This window comes from Mustela lutreola, chromosome 15 (genome assembly GCF_030435805.1).
Source record: "Mustela lutreola isolate mMusLut2 chromosome 15, mMusLut2.pri, whole genome shotgun sequence".
Classification (NCBI taxonomy): Eukaryota; Metazoa; Chordata; class Mammalia; order Carnivora; family Mustelidae; genus Mustela; species Mustela lutreola.
In genome coordinates, this window is record NC_081304.1 from 19,777,587 (window position 1) to 19,798,220 (window position 20,634).

The 20,634-nt window shown below is 49.0% G+C and overlaps 1 protein-coding gene and 1 long non-coding RNA gene across 8 annotated transcripts in view; one reads left to right on the top strand and one right to left on the bottom strand.

Moving 5' to 3' along the window:
• ATP6V0A1 (ATPase H+ transporting V0 subunit a1) overlaps window positions 1-20,634 on the bottom strand; it is a 67,190-nt gene that overhangs the window by 1,660 nt on the left and 44,896 nt on the right. For 3 of the 7 annotated variants that reach the window (XM_059149803.1, XM_059149805.1, XM_059149802.1), the window contains exons 15-21: window positions 18,728-18,846; window positions 17,628-17,844; window positions 17,142-17,249; window positions 12,307-12,414; window positions 11,055-11,072; window positions 6,064-6,181; window positions 5,587-5,758 (exon numbers count right to left, since the gene is read on the bottom strand). In XM_059149803.1, coding sequence (XP_059005786.1) covers window positions 5,587-5,758; window positions 6,064-6,181; window positions 11,055-11,072; window positions 12,307-12,414; window positions 17,142-17,249; window positions 17,628-17,844; window positions 18,728-18,846 — 860 coding nt within the window. Of the gene's footprint in view, window positions 1-5,586; window positions 5,759-6,063; window positions 6,182-11,054; window positions 11,165-12,306; window positions 12,415-16,239; window positions 16,315-17,141; window positions 17,250-17,627; window positions 17,845-18,727; window positions 18,847-20,634 lie in introns of those variants that run through there. The other 4 variants (XM_059149806.1, XM_059149804.1, XM_059149808.1 and 1 more) reach the window with 3 other exon arrangements.
• On the top strand, window positions 522-7,026 carry LOC131816807 (uncharacterized). Its single transcript, XR_009348190.1, has 3 exons — window positions 522-3,662; window positions 3,762-3,816; window positions 6,468-7,026. It is a non-coding gene; the product is annotated as an uncharacterized LOC131816807 (long non-coding RNA).

Genomic DNA, 20,634 nt, shown 5'->3' on the forward strand with positions numbered 1-20,634 from the left:
CCTCCTCCTAGAGACCTCACTTTCCTAGCTGAGCCTGGGCAAACAGCTCAGCCTTCTGCCACCCACCTGCCCACCCACCCACCGAGCCCAGGCCTTAGCCTACTTCCCACAGTGCACACAAGCCCTGCTTCTGAAGCCGGGGCCTGCCCTCGGCCAGGCACTCTGGCAAGGCAGGAGTGAGTGCCGCGTACCTCCTCACTGGTTTGTCCTTCCTGCTCCTTCCTGCTAAGCAGAGTGTGTTTACGCAAAACTCTTTGTCTAGCCATGTGCAAAAGTGCCATTGCTTTGAGTCTCTTAAGGGCAATGAGACTAGACACCAGCTCCTGGCCAGGGCTCAGGGGCTCACGGCCGACCTCTCAGGGAAGCCCCAGGGTGGCAGAGCTCAGCGCCAGGGACTCCGGCAAGTGCCCTTGTCTCTTCTCTTGCAGGAGGAAGGAGAAGGGAGGGTTTCGAGTGGAGGCTGGAGGCTTTGGGGAGGAAATTCCCAGGAGTTGCGGGGGTGGGATGGTGTGGGGAGCGGGGCGGGGGGGGGAGTCTTCTCCAAGTAACGGTAAAAATATTCTCCAACGACAAAAACATCTGAGAACGAATTCTTCTCTCAGGGGCTGAAAGGAAAAGCAGAGCTTCACCTCCTTTCCCAGGGAGCCCAGCAGCCATCGCTGACCGCCTCCCTGGGGCCCTCTCCAACTCTGAAGGGCAGGAAGCCGGCCCTCCTGGAAGCAGAGCCAGGCTGCAGGCCGAGCTTCCCTTGCACATTTCCTGGAGGGCCGCCCAGCAACCAAATCACCACCAAATATGGGCAGAAAAATGCATGAATCAGAGGATAAAAAAGCCAAGGAGAGCTGCCCTGAGGAATAGTTTCCACTCAGCACTGTGTGACCCTGGGGGCACCAGCAGAAGCCCTGCAAAGGACAGAGGGGCTGGGGGCTAGAGGCTGGGACCTAGGGCGGGACTCTGTCCTGCCTCCAAGCCCAGAGGCCTGCACAGGAAGGACCATGTGCAGCAGGGACGGTCTGATAGTAGCCCTCAGAGGTCCTCAGAGGCCCCTTCAGCCCTGCAGGGCTGGCAGAGGACACTGCAGAGCTGCTGGCTGCAACCCCTGGGGAGAAGAGGTGAACAGAATTTTCTGCGGGGGCGTTAAGAACAGGCGGCCTTCTCCTCCCAGCCCCACATTCCAGGGGCTGGGCCCAAATCCCAAAGCCTCCCAGACTCCGGAGGGTTCCCTGGGCCAAGGGAAAATAGGACCCGGGGGAAGGGGCTTCACATTGAAGTCACAGGATTCCTGGCAAGAGCAATTTCAAACCGGGATCTGGACTCGTTCCCCCGTCCCAACCCCCTGAGAAGTCCTAGAAGCTACAGCTATTTAGGCCTCCATTGGGGGCATTAGGTAGGGATGGGGTAGGTTCCTGCTTTTCACCCACTGCTGTCGGGACTGCATGCTTCCCGCCAAGCAGGCTGTCTGCATATGGCAAGGGCATTTCTGAACAACCGGAAAGAGATCGACATATGCCATCTGCATGGCATGTGGCGAGATGGTGGCCAAGTCACCTTAGGGTCTACGAGGGGCGCAGAACTCTGACCCCCTGGCTGGCTAATCACACAAACAATTCAAATTCCAAAATGGACGAATGGAATAGGAGCTTCAGGAAGTTTTCCGAAGCCCGTGGGATCACCATCCTTCTGGCATTCCTCTGTGTGCCTTACCTACCCAGGGGCCCAGAGGGAAGGAAGGGCTCCAGGGGTCTGAGATGCAGGCGGATGACTTCTGCTGTGTGAGCACATGGGTGGTCCCTCTGGCACATGGCCCGATACTCCTTCTACCTCGAGCGACTGCTTGTGGTTAGAGGGTTCAGGTGGCCACCACCACGGACACCCTAGGGCATCTCGGGGTCAGGCCGACTTCCTGTCCCTTCTCAGCCTCACTTACTCCAACCTCCCAGAACAAAGCTGGAAAGCAATCTCCCTATCGGGCTCCCCACCCTTTTCTCCCTCCCAGTCAGGAAAATGAGTGTTTCCTGAGAAAGTACAAACATCAAGTTCTTTGCGCAGGGGCCTCGAGTGCCCTGCTCACAGCCCTGCAAGTTCCTCTTATTTTGGGAGTCGACTACACTACTCAGGGAGTCTCTAGGGCCCTACCATGGCCCAAGCCACCTCTAGAATTCCACAGTTGTGAGGAGGCCCGGCCTCAGGAAGTCAGATGGGTTCCTCCCTCCCACCCCTTCCCTCCCGGCTGCGGTACCTGGCAGAGGCCACCCCGTGACCCGAAGGGTAAGGGGGAGTTGCCGGAGCGCTCGGCACCGCTATGTAACCAGAAACCTGTTTCCTTGAGTGAAGGAAGGGGAAAGGAGTCCTGGGTCTCCTCCCTTTCCTGGCAGGCATGTGAGTGGAAAGAGGCAGTTTTAGAAAGATGATCTGGGGCTGAGCTGCTTCTCGGGCCCTTTCTGCCGCTCTCTGAGCAGCCCAGGGCCTGGAGCACAAATCTGTCCGACGGCCCCCATGCCAGCCAGGGGAATGACAGCAGCCAGGAACTCCGCTCCAGGGGTACTCACTTCCAGGCCAGCTGTTCCTGCAACCGCCCCGTGGTGTCCTGTGCGCGCCACCACTCCACTCTTTATGACAGCCTGGTCCCCACCTTCCTTTGCCCTTCAACAAATCCGTGAGTGCACACGTGTGCATATCGACATGCATGTGGATCTGCTCAGTAAGAAGGGATTTGGTTCCTGAAAGTGGGCTAGGAGGCAACAGCCTTTCTACTGAAGTCAGTTTGGTGTCCACAAACTGACAAATCCTATCCCTGCCTTTGCCTTTCCTGCGCAAGGAAAGACATCTATGACATTAGGCAAAAGAGAGAGAGACATGTAACTCAGAAGGACACGGAATGAATAGCTAGACAGTAACCTGTTCACTCTTGGTTTCAAATATATCACCCACCTCCTTTGGACCCTACATGAATCTCACACTAGTGGTGTATGATGTTGTTCTTGTCCCCACTGAAGACATCCAGAGCTCTTGTAATGGGGCAGCCCTTGCATAGGATCAGGAAACCCCAGCTGACAGCCAAGGATACAGTGACAGTTATGAGGACGTCCAGGCTGGACCCCAGGAAAAATACAGCAATGTCAAGCACCCATTTTCAGCAGGACCCGCTGTCCCCAGCCTCACAAGAGGGCCACAACTCAGAATTCCTGCATCCCAGCAGTGGTGGGGACAGGGACTAGCAGGCCCTGAATCCCTGCCTCACATCCACATCTGGCCAGGAGGGGGAGCACGAGCACCCGTTTCATTCACCCCCTTTCAGTCAGGGCAATGCTCCAAACGGGCCTCCAACAACGGGATTCTGAAAGCTGGACAAAGGAGCTTCATGTTTCTCTTCTCTACCTCCACAACCCACAAGGTTGTCTGATGAGACTGTACCTGTCTTGCGGGGGGGGGGGGGCCCTCCCCTCTTGAAACACTAAAAGCAGTTTCTTTGCGAGGGACTGCCACCAAGATGCCCTCTCCTTAGGGCAGCCCGCTTCTAAGTGATCTGCACTCAAACGTCAGTTTCTGAGGAGCCCAGCCACTGCCACAGGCACCTGGTGTGCGCGTTATTTCCTATTTATCACAGCGACCACGTTACACGGACACCATCCTCTCCCCACCTGAAAGTGAGGTCCAGAAAGGTAAGTGCTCTTCTCAGGGTCAGGCAGCCAGTGACAGCAGAGCCGGAATTTGAACCCAGGTGGGCCTAATTTGAAGCCTGCTCTCTTGTCACTCATTAGGTTCTTGGACTCACTCATGGGGCCGAGGGAAGACACCTTCACTTGAAGGCCACAGGTAAGCCCGAGGGAGAAATAATCCTTCTGGCCCCAATAGAACATGGCCTCCCAAGCGGCCTCTGCTCACTCTGGAGATTAGGCCCAGGCTCAGGTGACGGCGGTGTGCCTGGCTCACTGCTCTGACAGTTCTGATCCAGCACCGTGACTGCTCCCAGCCTGCCCAAGGGAGGAGGTGACAGGCCTCCCTCTTGGGCTGGAATTCAGGTGGGGTGGCAACTGGCCCCTCAAGCCCAGGGCTCATGAGACAGAGAAGTGATTAGGAAAGGAAGGAAGAGACAGTGAGTCACCACAGGCTGGCTACACAGACATTCCCTCATACCGAGCGGGTGAGGAAGTGTGCTGGGGAGAGAGCGTGCTGATAAGCTGAGAACGGGCAGCGGGCCAGCAGTCCGAGCCACACAGCGCCCCGAACCTCCTGGCTGGACAGTAAATAAACAACAGCTGGGTGAGGAGGAGGGCGGCAAGGGGGAGGAAAGCCAGCCAGAGGATGGGTTATTTTAAAAGAGCTTTTGAGGGAAGAGCAAGTCCCAGTTATGCCCCGCTCTGCCATGCCTTACGTTCCCGTCCTTTAGAACAGCAAACAGAGGAATCCTGGAGGGGGCTCGGCATAACCAAGTCAGGAGGAAAACCAAAGAGAAGGGGAATGGGGAAGAGGATCCTTGGGTTCAGGGTTAGAAAACTGATGTCATGAGACATTCCATACACCCTCTGATCTCGAAATCATTGGCACCATAGGCCCTCTCGTCTAGGAGTTCCTACGGTTAGGGTTCCTGAGTTTGTGACCCCATAAACGGGTAAGACTGTTGGTGGGGGTGTTTCTCTAGAGACAGGGTCCAGAGCTTCCACAGCCATTGGGGTTTGAGACGCAAAAAGAGAGGGAGAATCATGACATAAAGGACGAAGTAGAGACTCAAAAGAGGGAGAGCTTGAGGTAGGGAAACCAGATGAAGTACAGGATGCTAGTGCTTAGTATATCCCATGTATATTTGGGAAATACTTATACTACAAAAAAAAAAAAGTTGTTTACCTGAAATTCAAATTTCACTGGGTGTCCTGTAATTGTATTTGCCAAACCTGGTAATCCTACCTTGAGGCCACAGGGTCACTGCCTAGACCAGACTCCACCTCTCCCACTCCCTGGGACTGAGCTAGCTCTCTCCAGACAGAGCCATTAAAAGCCACCAAATACTTTAAGGAAAACAAACAAATCCAAACCTGCCCTTCTGAAGAAGCTGCTTCAGGGTGGAAGCAGGAACCCCCCTACCCACATGGGGCTGCCAGGGCTCCTACGCAAAGACACTGGCACAGTGACAGAACGAGGGGGACAAAACTGGGGTACAGTGTGTTCTAGCACCTTCCCGGACTGAAAATCGATTCCAGAGTTGCTTCCATTGCTCTGAAGACAGGAGAAAGTTTATGCCAGAGCAACAAAACAAAACAAAACAAAATAAAACAAAAAACAAAAACCAAACAAACCAACACCCTCAGCAGGGCTTTTAAGCCATAATCAAGAGCAGTGAAGAAAGCTAAAGGCAGGGAGAGGGAATCTGACAACACCCACCAGAGAATTCTCCGCTGGAGGCTCTGAAAAGTGAGCTGTGCTATTCTGTGGACATTTCCTGATGCTCACTCCTAATGTAGGTCCTTGGGTATAATGATGTGAACGAAAGCAGACACTTCCCAGTGTCTCTGGATTCTGTACCAGAGTAAAGCTGCCTTGCGTGCAGCTAAGGACACATCCCAGCCCCCCAAACTCGCTGCCGCTCACCAGTGTAATCGTAGCGCATGGAGGAAGGCCGAGAGGCCCTCCATGATCAGGAGGATGGCCACGGTCAGGGTGGCAAAGGCGGCGAAAATGAAGAACAGCGCCAGACCTCCCGCCAAGCTCTTCACGCTGAGGCCGATGTGGATCACCATGGTCCAAAGCACCTCAGACAGCTCTGGGGAATGCAGAGAGACAGGACATCTGGTTCAGCGTGGCAAGAGATGCCGTGGGCCTACCACTTTGCTCTGCCGTCCCTCATCCCAAGTGTTTGCCGCACCCCGGCTTCCTGCAGGGACTCCCTGCACATAGCTCAGGTGGCAAAGTGCTGGTCCTCCCGTTTGGACGGCTTTCTCCCGGGATTCAGGAGACTGAGTAGTTCCAGACCTCTATGTTATTTCCACTCTACTTAAGCCCCACATCGGGGAAAGTGCCCAGAGAAGGGGAAACCTGTAATTTCCCACCAGAGAGAAATACACTCACGTGCATGTGCCAGGCTGAGGGCCCAGAGCCGCAGGTAGGACGCAGTGTTTGAGATGCAGCCCAGGCAGTACTCGATGGTGTGGATGGCCTGGTGGACCATGGTGTCCCCAAAGTCAAACTGCCATGGAAGTAAACCAGAGAGAAGACAGAGGCTGGGAGGTGATGTGCAGATGGGGCTGTGGCCATTTGGAGCTTGGGGCCCGGGCCTGAGGACCAGCACTGACGGCTATCCGGGCCAGGAAGCCCCCAGTGTTGACCACAGGTGGTGATTCAGCTACGTTATCCCCAGAAATCCTGCCTGGCTTAGCCCCCAACTGGGACACCCCATTTCCCTTGACAAACTACATTTTAATGACCTCCATCTTAACGAGATGACTCTCAACACATGTTTTTCTTCTCACTAGGCTGTAAGCTTGAGAGAGGAATGTATGCCGAGTTAAGAGCACTCAGAGAAATGGGCTGTCTGGCTGCGGGACTCTAGGGCCCTGCTGCTGGGCCTCCTCCAGCTGACCTCCTCCTTCCTCCTTCCTCCGAGTCCTCAGAGCAGAGGGCTTTTCCTGGGCGGCCATGCTTCAGGTGACGGGCTTGCAGGCCAGAAGCTGCCAAGGCAAGACTAAGCCTCTACAGTCACTTCACTTATTATTCTTACGGCCTGTTGGGAGCAAGATAACCTCCTTTTTCTTTTGTGGCTTCTGAGAAGATGACACATGGAAATTCTGACAGAAGTTTCCCCAAATCCTCCAGTTGACTGAGACCACATGGAACATCTATTGTTTTTTGTTTCTGTTTTTCTCAGGCTCCTTTTCTCCATCTTTCCTTCCCACATCAAATACTGTTTCGAGAATAAAGGGGTAGAGCTAGAACAAGCCTGCAGGAGTTCACATGCAGCCCGCTCCAAGAGCGGCTAGGGAATAATTACTGGCATGCACTGGAGGGGAGCCAGGCATCCTTCCGGGGACCCCAACTCCCACCCCAGGTGGGGCAATCACAGCCACCAAAATCAGGAGGTGGGCCCTTCCCGGGCTCCTCCTACACAGCCCCCACAGAAACCCAGAAGCACAGGGCCTCCCTGCCTGCCCTGCCTTCAGGTTGGAGTCTGTTTCTCACCAGTTTCTTTCAAGACTCACATGACTCCACTCCCAAAGGACACAAGAAATGTCCTGAGAAATTGCATGAAGGCAGGATGAGAGAAGGAGCTGGCGGGTAAAGTGCTCACAGCCCAGGCCTCGGGGGTGCGGCCAGGAGGGAGGGGGGCCAGCTCCAACACACCATCTCTGGGCAACTGCCTCAGTTTCCCTCACCTGACTTGGAGTATTTCTGGGCTTTTCTTCTGTAACAGGCTCTTCAGGCCTCCTAAAGAGGCCTGTTACCCTAAAAACTAGAGAAATCTTCATTACTCCAATCCCAAGAACACTGCTAAGAGCTCTTTCCCACCAGTGCTGGCTGTCACCCCAGAGCCTGTAGAGGCAGGACAGTCCTGGCTCCCAGGAGCACTGCTCCTAAGAGCTCCACGAAAGCACGGACTGCTGGGTTTCCTGTAGAACTGGCCCCTTTTCAGTTTTATTTTATCCAGAGTTCCTCCCAGAAGAATGGAGAACACAGAGGGAGCCTCCCTTCCGGGTGTTACCACACTCTCCCTGTACTTTCTTCTTAACTTCCTGCTTTGTAACCGTGGGCAAGTTTTCATCACTATATAATGGAGCAAGTGGGTGAGGATTTATCGTGAAATGCAGCCCAGCACTTAGGAGCCTATCACTGACTCAGGAGTCAGCTGTGACTGAGAAGGACCGCTAGGGACTCCCGGCTACACTCTCCTCCAGGTGTGCGGCCCCTCCCCTCCTCACCTCCTGGGCCCTGCCCTCCACCCTCTCCACCTGACAGACCCTACCTTCCCAGGACCCACTCCCTTGCCTCCCAGGCGTGAGGTCTAACACATTCTGTGTCCTGACTGAGCCCCTGCAGTGCCTCTCACTGTTGCCTTTTCCTCCTCGCTCTGGAGACGCTCCCCTGTCCTCAGTTTTCCTCCTACCTCCCCGGATGCTCCTTCCCAGTCTCCATCTTGATTCTTCCTTAAATGTTGGAGGTCCAGCCTCAGCTCTCACACTTCTCTTGCAGCGTGGCCGCTCAGTCTTGGACGGCCACCCGTAGGAGTGACTCCCCGACGGACACCTTCATTTCCACTTTCCCTGTTCCCCACAGGCCGTGCTACATCCCTTCCCAGTGAGCCAGAGGCACTTCAAACTCCATGCCCCCACGCTCATTCATTGCTCTCCTCTGACCCCACCAGGACCTGTTCCTACTCTAGGGCCCACGTCTAACAGTGTCATCACTAGGGCTGCAGGCACCCGAGCCTGGAAGTCAATCTGGAATCCTCACTCACTCTCACCGCCTACATTCACTGAGGTCCTGGGACCTGTAGCTCTAACTTCCTTGATCTCATTAGCTGTCCCTTCCTTTCCAACTCCTCTGCAATGCCTCACTTCAGGCCTCCTGATTCTTTCATGACTCATATCAAACTAGCTGGTCTCCATGCCTCCACACTGTGACCCCTCGCCAATCCAATATCCCCTAGAACACACCCACTAGAGCATTTCAGCAATGCACACAGGCTGTGACACTTCCAGCTGCCCCCGCCTTCTGATCGCTCCTTACTATTCAAACACTCGGTACCATGGTGAGTTTCTGCAACCTCCAGGCGCCCCTCTCACTGGTCTCCAATTCCTGTCCCTGAGCTCCAGCCAAGCTGTGTGCCTGTTTACCCCCAACACGTGATGGACCCACATGCCTGGGTCTTTCCGATAACTATACACACTGATGGTGTATACACCCAGCCCCCACAAAGACTCCTGCTTGACCGGACTAAGTTAGCAACAATCTCTGTAGGGAATCACTTCCTGGTCGACCTCTTCTCCACCCCAACCCCAGTGCCTGTCAGGTGCCCTCTTTCCGTGTTCCCACAGCATCCTGGGCACATCTTAATCACGCCATCTGTCACCCAGGCTGTTTCTTCAGTTGGGCTGGGAGTTCCACGAAGGCAACGTCTATGTTTTTCTTCTTGCAGTTTCTGTAGCACCGCAGTGCTTGGCACACAGAGGGTGAATGAATGAATGGGTGGGATAAAAGAATTAATGGATGGATGGGTGGGTAGGATGAATGAACAGATGGATGGATGGACGGGTGGGTGGGATGGACAGATGGAGGATGGGTGGGCAGACGGACGCACGAGACGAATGAACGGGTGGGGTGGACAGATGGGTAAGTGGGATGACTGGATGGATGGATGGGTGAGTGGGATGAAAAAAACACACGAACGGATGGAATGAGTACACGGCTGGGTGTGTGGGATGGCCACACCTGGTGAGATGACAGCAGGGAGAGGTGCCACTGACCCCTGCTGAATGGTTACAGCCTTTCAAGACTTCCCAGAAGATCAGCCAGCCTGGCCCTGGTTCACAACTGGACTAAGTGCTTCCCAGGGAGAGGAACTACAGCTTCACCAAGGCTGGAATAATGGCCTACGTGGGGCAAATGGGTTTTCACAGCCAAGCAAAAAGGGGACGTTCTAGAAGAATTAGGCTGAACTTTAAAAAAAAAAAAAAAAAGAAAAAAGAAAAGTTTTGTTTGAAATCTTTAGATAATTTTAACAGTTCATCTAAATCTGGCTGTGGAGCACTACACCATACATGTGCCTGATAAAGATAAAATGTCATCATTGTTTAGGAAGCCATGGGACGCTGAACCCTTGAGGGAGCTGAGGGGCCAGAGACTAGGGAGGCTGAATTACAGTCCATCTTGTGTGGACATCCAAAGCCCCTGGGACATGGCTCACTAATGTGGACCATTCTGATGATGACCACGCATTGGGTGCTCTACTAGAAGACACTTAGAAAGAGCAGTGTTGTTGGAGGCTATGTTACTGGGAGAGGCCTGGGCTCCTCACTAACACGGAACACACTCCCCGCCAGCCCTTCCAAGCAGTTCGACCAGTCACTATGTGCAGGTGAGCAGCTCACAGGAACAGGGGGGCTCCTGGAGGCCAGTGAATGAGGCTCTCCAGCCTTCAGGAAGACCGAGCATGGTCTGGTTTTACACAGAACAGCCAAGGTCTTCCTGTTCCCATCCCACTCCTCTTTTAGAGAGGACTAGGAGAGCCAGGAGAGGGAAGGTTCATGGGTCTATATATTTTAGAGAAAAGTTTTGGGGGAAGATGCAAACAGTGCAGCAAGGCCTTTAAAAATAAAAAAAATCAATTTAAAATTTGTGTATCACTAAATGAATTACTGCTAAGCTAGAAGGCCTTCTACTCCAAATGTGGCCCGAATGGCCAACTTTGTTTCTATTACCTGGTATAATATGAACTCCTTTCACGCAAATGGGATTGTTTTTTTCTGGAATACATTGGAGAGACAAAGCCTCCTTTTTGAAAGCTTTCTACCTCCCATCTGGGTCACAGGGAGATAGAGTGGACCCCAAGTGAAGGTCCAGCAATTCTCACTTCAAGCATCATCAAGCTGATGAGGACAGGAGGAAGAGACTGGCTGCATCTCAGACAGGGAGGAAGGGTAAGCTTTACTCACAAGCTCTCAGAGAGCAAGGAGGAAACAGCTACTCCCAGCGGCAGAGCGACCGGACCATACATAACACCACAGGAGAGGAAGGCCAAGACCAATGGGATCTAACCCCCAAGGGGGGTCACTTCAAGAATGCCAAAGCAGACATTACTTGCAGCTCCTTTCAAAGCCATTCTCAGAGGGATTAGATCAGCAAAGTCAGTGAAACAAAGACAGAGGTGACCGACATGAGATGCAGTTAATGGAGATGAGCTTTTTCAGAACACAGGTTCACGCACTGGTTAGAGACATGGCCCATGAGATGCGGGATGCGCGGGTGTCGTGTGTGGCCCCCGGCTGCAGCAGGGTCAGCAGAGTGATCACAAGGATGGGAAGAGAAGCCCCAGATAAACATGAAGGCAAAGCCAGCTTGTTTCTTACCACTTCATCCTCGGTAGGCTTGTAAACACAAATTTACACTTAGTGGGAAGCCATGCCACACACGGTCACAAGTCACGAGCACAAGGTTACGGACTGTTTCCCGGGGAAAACTGTGGATGTTAAATGGGCCTAATGCGTTGGAGGCAGGCCTCCTCAGCACACGCAGAAAGCAAACCCAGCGGGATTTACAGCATTAAAAGATACATATCTTTTAAAGGCACCCCAACCCTTACAATATCTTTTAAAAATGTCATACACATGGGGGAAGCGGTCAGACAGACTGAGAAGTTTAGTCACCTGGTTCCCTAATTCCTATTCTATTTGCTTCAAAAAGCATATAATGCAAAAAAAAAAAAAAAAAAAAGAGAGAGAGAGAGAGAGAGAGACAATATAATGAACAGATGACATTCAAAAGTTCAATTCAGAGACTTTGTAGTGTGAGTGGTCAGGCAAGGAGACTGGATTTTAAAAAACAGCCTGGGGGTGGTGGTTTAAGGAAAAGTCTAATTTGACTTTACTACTTTTCACTCTCCCTGTAAAAGGTCGGCAAGTAACATTTTTTAAAAGCTCAGGTAATATATTTGTAGTAAGAGTGCATTAGTTGGGGCGCCTGCGTGGCTCATTGGGTTGGGCCTCTGCCTTCAACTCAGGTCGTGATCTTGGGGTCCTGGGATTGTGCCCCACATCAGGCTTTCTGATCAGCGCGGAGCCTGCTTCCCCCCTCCCTCTGCCTGCTGCTCTGCCTACTTGTGAACTCTCTCTCTCTTGTCAAATAAATAAATAAAATCTTGGGGAAAAAAAAAAAGAGCCCATTAGTGGGACAAGACTTGAAAAATACCCGTGGTTACAGTTCCAACTGGAACCATTCCTGGAAGGGGAAAGGGAAGAAGAAGCTGCCCTAAGGGGGCTGTGTTTCTGGTAACAAGAGTGGGGAAGCCTGGGCCTCCTCTGCCCTTGGTCCCCAGGAGCATAGTTAGTCACTGAGATTGGCATGCAGAGTACTGCGGGCAACTCAGAATTCAGTGAGCTCGGACAAGCAACCACAACTGCTGCGGGTACTGGAGGGGCCACCCGGAGCTCGCAGTAGGCCAGCTGGAAAAAGCTGTGCTGCCTAAAGAGGGCCAGAAGGCAGGCTGATCACTAATATGAGCATTTTCATTTTTCAAGAAGACCAGAGGGAGGCCACTTCTGCACATAAGACGAGGGCTGACCCCCAGGAGAAGGAGAGGAAGCCCATGCCACTGGATCTTACCTCTTCTGCGTCCTCTGAGTGGGTGGAGAGCTGGTCATGCTGAATAATCTCAGCATCCTCCTCTGTCGGTCCGTTGCCCACCCTGATCCCACCAAAGTTGAGAGTTCCCTACACAGATGAACAGAAAGAGTAGAATTTGCCTGGGCTTTAATGTGACATTCTGTGAGGTGGGGAAGGGCGATGGTTAGTACATACAAACCTCAGAAAAGCATATATTCTAGCAACAAAATCAAAACCCGCTGATCCAACAGCTGAACTAAAAACAAACCACTGTCCCCGCCCCAACCACCACCGGCCCAGCCCCAGCCCCAGCCCCAGCTGCAGCTGCATTTACCACCTCACTCTGATCAGTTCTGCCTGCCGCTTCCAGATGCACTAACCTGGCCTCGGTCAAGGCCAGCTGAGAGGCCTGCTAGAAGGAAAAGCTTCCTATGAGCAGACTCTTATAACGACTGTAGCTCTATCTATAAAGTTGTCAGGGGTCTAAGTTTTTCTAGAACTAAAGACCAGACTTTCTAGGAGGGAGGGGAGCCAAATGACAAGGTGATTATAACCTGGTTGGATAAGCTTTCAACTGGAACCCAAGAGTTCCAGCAACCTCCCCCAGAAGCGGACCGGGTCTCTGCCCAGGAACAAAGGACTTCCTAGGATCAGGGAAGGGACAAAAGCTTAATGTACACCAGCTCGTGGATAGAGAATATGGAGTTAAAAAGAAAGAAAGAAAGAAAGAAAGAAAAAAGAACAAGGAAAAGGCTCCTTTCCTTCAGTGGAAGACTCTGGAATGTTCCAACAATCTTGGAGGCATGTGGCAGTTGCAGACTGGGTGCTTGCCTCTACCTGTTTCCCAGTCACTGTGTTCAGTGGGCTCCCCAGAACCAGAATTTCTAAGTCAACCTGACTTGAAAAGCTTGGGTTTGCTGAGGCAAAAGGCCTCTTTGAGTGCAAAAACCAGGCAGAACTGGAGTGAAATCAGACAAACAGCAATGAGAGCTAACCTACCAGAGGGAATAGGAGCTAAAGAACCAGTCCTTAGACCCAATGCTTATGGTTTCTGATGAGGGAACCCAAAGGAGGCAAGAGTTTAAAAACTGCTCTCCAGCAAAATGGCCTTCTGGGCAGCAGCACGATGTGCCAACTGCCCTGGGGTCCCCACTCAGGGCTCTACCTTCTGGTGTGCACTTTTTACCACAGCTTATGGACTACTAGAACTCAGTGTCTGGGCAAAGTCTCTCTCTACTTGTAGCACGGGTTCTCCCGTGCTGGTCAGAGAGCCAGCTGCATCAGAATCACCTTGATATTAGAGATTCTCAAATGCTACCTCCAGAAATCGTACGTTTAGTAGGTCTGGAATGGGGCCTAGGAAATCTATGTTTAAAAAAACATCCCCCAAGTGCAAACTGTATAATTACTTTTACTGTCTGTCAAAATTGAAAATGTAAGCACACACACACAAAAATGCAAGTACCCTTTGAGACTCAGCAGTCCTGCTGCTGGGAACATCTGTGTTTATGAAATTTGATCAAGGTACACGGACAATGACGTTCCCTGCATTCTTATTTGTAATAGCAAAGAATTGGGAACAACCAACATATCCATCAACAAGAGAGTGATTACACAATTTTAGCATATCCAACAGAATGTTCTATGGAATACCAGACAACTATAAAAGAGTGAAACGATCTCCCAGGACACACTAAAAATTTTTAAACCTAAAACTGTGGCAGAAGAGTGCCACAGTTTAAAACACAATTCCTAGTACATTTTAAACACATACATATATACATGTACAAACATATATACAGATTTATATTAATGGATAATAGAAATATGCAGAAAAAATTTGGAAGCAAAAACTCCCCTGCCTTTGAGCAGAAGGGGTCTGGGAAGAGAGGGACTTTCCTTTTCTGTACTATTTGCATTCTCTAAACTATTGCTTTAATTTTACTTTTTAGTGTTTTGGTTTTAGTTGGGCTTTAGTAGCCCCAACGTGGGGATGGAACTCAAAACCCTGAGATTAAGACCTGAGCTGAGATCAAGAGCCAGACGCTTAACCTACTGAGCCACCGAGGTGCCCCCTAATTTTACTTTTTAATGTCAATAGGGGATTGTCTAGGTCATGGAATCAGGAACCATCTTTATTACTTCTTTTGTTTTAATACCCTAAGAAACAAACAAATTTAAAGTTTACCAGGTGATTCTGATGTGTAGTCGGATTCAGGAAGACCTAACACCCTGGGCACCTCCAGGTCACACACCTTATACCCAACAACCCTCAGCAGGTGGACTGCGGACAGGAGAGGACCCCAGAGTACCCTGACAAGGGTTACAGGGTCCAGCTAGCCTTTAGGCTTTCAGGCTCCCAAAACAGAAGGTCATTTCTGAAGCTTTCCCCAACCAGCAGACAGAGTGAGGGGCAGACAGGTAAACCATCTCCCCAGGCAGACACCAACAAGTGTCCCTTCAGGACACAGGACATGAGAGTTCTAGGAAGAGGGGATGAGACATATACATCAGCAAAAAAAAAGAAAAAAGTAAACTGTAACACATCGCTTATAGACAACCAAAGGACAGAAGAAACACAGATCAGTGATCATATCCTCAGCCCTTAGGGTCAAGAATCCAGGGTCCTTGTTGTTAAATGACCGAAATGATGCCTTCAGGCTGCTCTCTAGAGCCAGATATTTTGCTAAAGAATTAGTGAGGTGAAGAAGACCCCATGAATATGCAGCTTTCCAGACTGGGGACATTTAATTTGGAGAGTGTCACAGAAAGGGGATACCAGAGTTAAGAGCATCAAGACAGATGCCTTAGAAGCACATCTTAAATATGCTAAGACTAGCAAAAAGAAGAGCATTGGGAAAGAATGTTGATAAATGGATAGTATGTGCTTTGTGGGCTTTAAAAAAAAAACTTCTCATAGGAAAGGAGAGAGTAAGTCTCTCTTTGAACATAATTTCAAGCAGCAACATTAAATGATCTTCTGATCCAAAATGCCAGCCCTTTTAGACTCATTCTAGAAGGATGATTATGGCAGGTATCTAAGTTTAAAATGATCAGAAACACCTAATGAAGGAAATAGTTCTCCATCTAAATATTTCATTTTCTTTCTGTCACTAGATCACACCAGCAACATGTGTGATCACTGCTGGTGGTATTTTAAAAATCTCACCAATTACCTGGAATTGACTGGGCTAAGATGGTCTCAGCACATTAAAAGAGTTTTGTTAAGAGATATCGTTAAGGACAAATATTGAAATGTTTCATTTTAATTTGAAGTGCTGTTGCTGAATTATGAGTTGATATTTAAAGAAGGAAAGATCCAGACAGATGACTTTGCTTACTGCATCAGATGCAGAGGGCACAGAGACCCACGCAGACTGGAGGTCTCTGGAGCAGTGGAGGACAGGAGGGCTTCTGAGTCTCTCACAAAAGAGCAGACATGTATAAGGTCCCACTGGCAGGAGAGAGAGTCATAGCTAAAATGGACCAAATGCCCATGCATCCCTCCAAACCAGAAGTTTAAAGAGCAGGGGAATTACTTCAAGAATCACAGGAATGTTCTTGCTCCATGCTGAAAAATCATCTAATACATGGTTACAAAAGACAGACATGAAAGTGGATAAGTCCAAGAGCTGCCTCTTGGATTAAGATGACGGGATTCTGAGAGGGCACAACAGTCACTTTGCTTCCATAGATAGGACTGTACTTACAGATTTTAATAGAAACTTAACTTAGGAGACCAATGGTAAAGATGATATTAGAATCTATTCGTAAGAGGTGGATATCTTTTCTGTCATCTCAATGAGTAACAAGGACGTACTTCCCAAGAGCACACATGTCCCATGCTCTCGATGTAACTGAAAAGAATTCTGCTGCACTGTTTGCCACCTCTTTACACAAAATGTGATGGTTTGTCAGTTTTAATTCACTCACTGTTGCAGCCGCTGCTGCCTCTAGTCCCTGCTGGCTCGGGGTTGGGCTGACTGGGGCCTCCACAGGCTGCCCTTCCTGATAGTGAATGGAAGAGAAGAGGAAGGGGGAAAGAAAAAAAAGAGGGAAGGAGTGAGGGGGGAGACGAATGGAGGGTACATGGAAGGATGAAGATGGTCAGAAAAGGGAGAAGGAGGGTCTTGTAACTCAGCTGCTCTCCAATAGGAATAATAACCTAACAGCCTTTTGAGAGTCATGCAATGAGATCTTTCGGGCTTTACTAGGCAGTGTAATAAGTAAGCATTATTGCATAGGCAGAAATGAAAATCTGGCAACTTAAGTGTGTGTGTGTAGAATTCATAAGCACACATACATTAAGTAAATACAAGTGTATGTGCTCCTTTCTAAAAAGGAAAAAAAAAAAAATCAGTGTTCTTTAAACCAAATGTTTTTTCCGGGTGTCTTGGTTGGTGAAAGTATCATGGTGTCATTTTAAAAGAAAATGTCTCAGCGTCAGCCCTGTGGTTGCCCAGGCAAACCACAGGAGTGGATTCACCTCCCTGCAGCTCTTGCAGCCCTGATCTGGCTGACGCTGCATCCAGGCAGGCCCAGACCTGGACTGTGCTGAGCACAGCATGAGCAAAGCATGGCCAGGAAAGGTAAAGACCTATGACTTGTTTTCTCTACCTGAGCTACACAAAGCTGAATCCAGATGTTCGAACAGCAAATACATGTGGTTTTTTGGTTTTTAAATTTCAGCAGGTCCAGTGCTCATGCTGGGATAGGACACAGGTGCATTTTAAGATCATATAGACTTATGCACAATTCATTATATCTGATGAGGAATTGCCTTGATCTCAAGGGGGGAAAAATCTAGTAACTTTCAGCAATAAAAATACACCCACCAAATGCTTCTTCCTCAAATATTGATGGCGAAGGACCAGTGGTTTAAACAGTAGCATCCAAGGCACACACAGTAGTGCAACCACTACCAGGAAACACTGAATTCCTTTCTACAAAATAAGGACAAGGCACATCACATTAATCAAACATGCAGTTTCCAACTCCAGCACAAATATCCCCTAAACAGTACTTTCTTACTGATCTAACAGTAACACTATCTAGCTTCTCAAAATAATTAGATGATGTTGTGGCAAAGCCCAGGAATTGTCTCATAGGATGAGAATTATAAATTCTGCTCTTTGTGGATACAGGAATTATAATAGGTCCTCCAAAGCTAAAGAGGATGGGCTGAATTTAAGTCTGGATATATGGTCTGAAAACTAAAACCACAGAAAGAGATTTTTAAAGGCTTTGCCAGAGTCACAGAAGTATCTGGCTTCCTGACCTAGCGTAACCACCTAAGACAGTCCACCTCTGGGTTGACGCACCTGTCCAGAATACAGCATCGAATTACTGGAGTCCCCGTAGGAGAAGAGAAACATGTTTATGAAATGGATCAGAAGGCTCGGTGCTTTCTCGGATGTATTAGCATTATAGGCTGTCCACTTGTAAAATATGAGGATAACCAAGTAGCCGAACAAAGAGGTCATGAAGATTATTTCAGGAATAAATCCAAAGTAGATATTCAGGGGCTTCTTGAAATAGCTAGAAAGGAAGAGAGAAAAAAAATGTTAAAGGTCAACGGACCCAGAGGGGTGCCTGGCTGGCTCGGTCAGTGGAGCATGGGCCTCTTGGTCTCGGGGTTGTGTATTTGGGTCCCACACTGGGCACAGAGCTTACTTTAAAGGTGAAGAGACCCAGGGTCACCCCTACACGAAATGGAGTACTTAGTAGATTTCCTACCTACAGCTCCCTCAATTCTGTCCTTATCACTTAAAGAAGCAACAGCCAGAAGCACAGGAGGCCAACAGAAATAAGAAGGATTAACCGTGACTTCCAAACTTTTGGACCTTGAACATCCTGGTACCAACCCCAGTAATCTTTTCCCATGAGAAAGAGACTAGAAAATATAGTACATTCTGGGACCACAGTTCATAATTTTAAATGAGTTACCTATAAAAGAAAAAAGGTAACTCACTCATTTTGATGAAAATGACACAAGGTTTTTCAAAGATCTTCACTGCAGTTATGAATTGTTAAGGAACTAATATTACGCCTCATTTAAGAATATGAGATTTTTAGGGGGCACCTGGGTGGCTCAGTGGGTTAAGCCTCCGCCTTCAACTCAGGTCATGATCTCAGGATCCTGGGATTGAGCCCCACACTGGGCTCTCTGCTCAGCAGGGAGCCTGCTTCCCCCTTCTCTCTCTACCTGCCTCTCTGCCTCCTTCTGATCTCTCTATGTGTCAAATAAATAAACAAAATCTTTAAAACACAAAAAAAGAATATGCAATTTTTATAAAAGCACTTCTTTAACACAGAATGGGGTTCTGAGTTACTAATTCCTCCCCAAATAAGCCATTATATCTTTATGCAAAAGCATTATCTAAGCTATGCGTGTTCTTGTGACATAAATACAGCAACTCACGTATGGTTGAAGAGGCTCAAGGTGACTCCAAACATCATGTGGGTGATGCCGAGGATAACAGACGTTTTCATTTTAAAGGAGTTGAGAAAGGTCAATTTATTGGTAGCAATGTTCCAGATCTGTCACAACACAAGGAAACAAAAAGGCATTACAGAGTTCGTGAATAGGATATTATTCACCTATTTCTTTTTCTTTAAAAGTAAGCTCTACAAAAAAAAAAAAAAGTAAGCTCTACTCCCAATGTGGGGCTAGAACTCATGACCCTGAGATCAAAAGTTGCATACTCCACCAGCTGAGTGAGCCAGGTGCTCCTGGCTTTTTTTTTTTTAGTTATAGAAAATCCTAAACACAGACTTAAATAGAGAAGACAGTATAACAAACTCACATTTACCTATGACCCAGATGCACAATTACCTATTGACTCAAGGTCAATCTTCTTTTATCATACAGACAATCTACTTTCCACCTCCATATTATTTGGAAGCAAAGTCCAGGTATCATATCATTTTACCAGTAAATATTTGACTTTTTTGTTTGTTTTAAGAAAGAGAGAGCCCGCCTGCTGGGGAAAAGGAGGAGAGGTGGGGAGAAGGGCTGAAAGAGAGAGAGAGAGTTTTTTTTTTAAGACTTTATTTATTTGAGGGCGCCTGGGTGGCTCAGTGGGTTAAGCCGCTGCCTTCGGCTCAGGTCATGATCTCAGGGTCCTGGGATCAAGTCCCGCGTCGGGCTCTCTGCTCAGCAGGGAGCCTGCTTCCTCCTCTCTCTCTCTCTCTGCCTGCCTCTCTGCCTACTTGTGATCTGTCTCTGTCAAATAAGTAAATAAAATCTTTAAAAAAAAAAAAAAAAAAAAAAAAAAAAAAAAAAAAGACTTTATTTATTTGAGAGAGAGAGAGTGAGAGCATACAAGTAGGTGGAAGGGCAGAGGCAGACGGAGAAGCAGACTCCCTGCTGAGGATGTAGGACTTGATCCTAGGACCCCAGGATCACAACCTGAGCCAAAGGCAGATGCTTAACTGACTGAGCCACCCAGGTACCCAACAGAGAGAATCTTTTTTTTTTTTTTTTAATATTTTTATTTATTTATTTGACAGAGAGAGAGAGATCACAAGGAGGCAGAGAGGCAGACAGAGAGAGAGGGTGAAGCAGGCTCCTTGCTCAGCAGGGATCCCAATGCACGGCTCAATCCCAGGACCCTGAGATCATGACCTGAAGTGAAGGCAGAGGCTTAACCCACTGAACCACCCATGCACCCCAAGAGAGAATCTTAAGCAGGCTCCACACCCAGGATGGACATGGGGCCCGATCTCATGACCCTGAGGTCATGATCTGAGCTGAAATCAAGATCAGATGGTTAACTGCCTGAGCCACCCAGGCACCACACCCTACCTTTTTTAGGTAAGGACTAATTTTTTTTAAAACATGACCACAATACTGTTATCACTCCCAAAAGCATTAACAATGACTCTTTAATATCATGAAACATATAGTCAGTATTTAAAATTCTTTAAGGGACGCCTAGGTGGCTCAGTTGGTTAAGCAGCTGCCTTCGGCTCAGGTCATGATCCCAGCGTCCTGGGATCGAGTCCCACATCGGGCTCCTTGCTCAGCAGGGAGCCTGCTTCTCCCTCTGCCTCTGCCTGCCATTCTGTCTGCCTGTGCTCGCTCTCTGCTCCCCCTGATAAATAAATAAAATCTTAAAAAAAAAATTCTTTGATTGTGCCCCAATTATTTATTTATTTATTTTTAAAAAGATTTTATTTATTTGAGAGAGAGAGAGAAGGATAGCACAAGTTAGGGAGAGAAGCAGAGGCAGAGGGAGAGGGACAAGGAGGCTCCCTGCTCAGCAGGGGTTAATCCCAGGACTCTTTGGATCATGACCTGAGCCAAATGAAGGCAGATGCTTAACT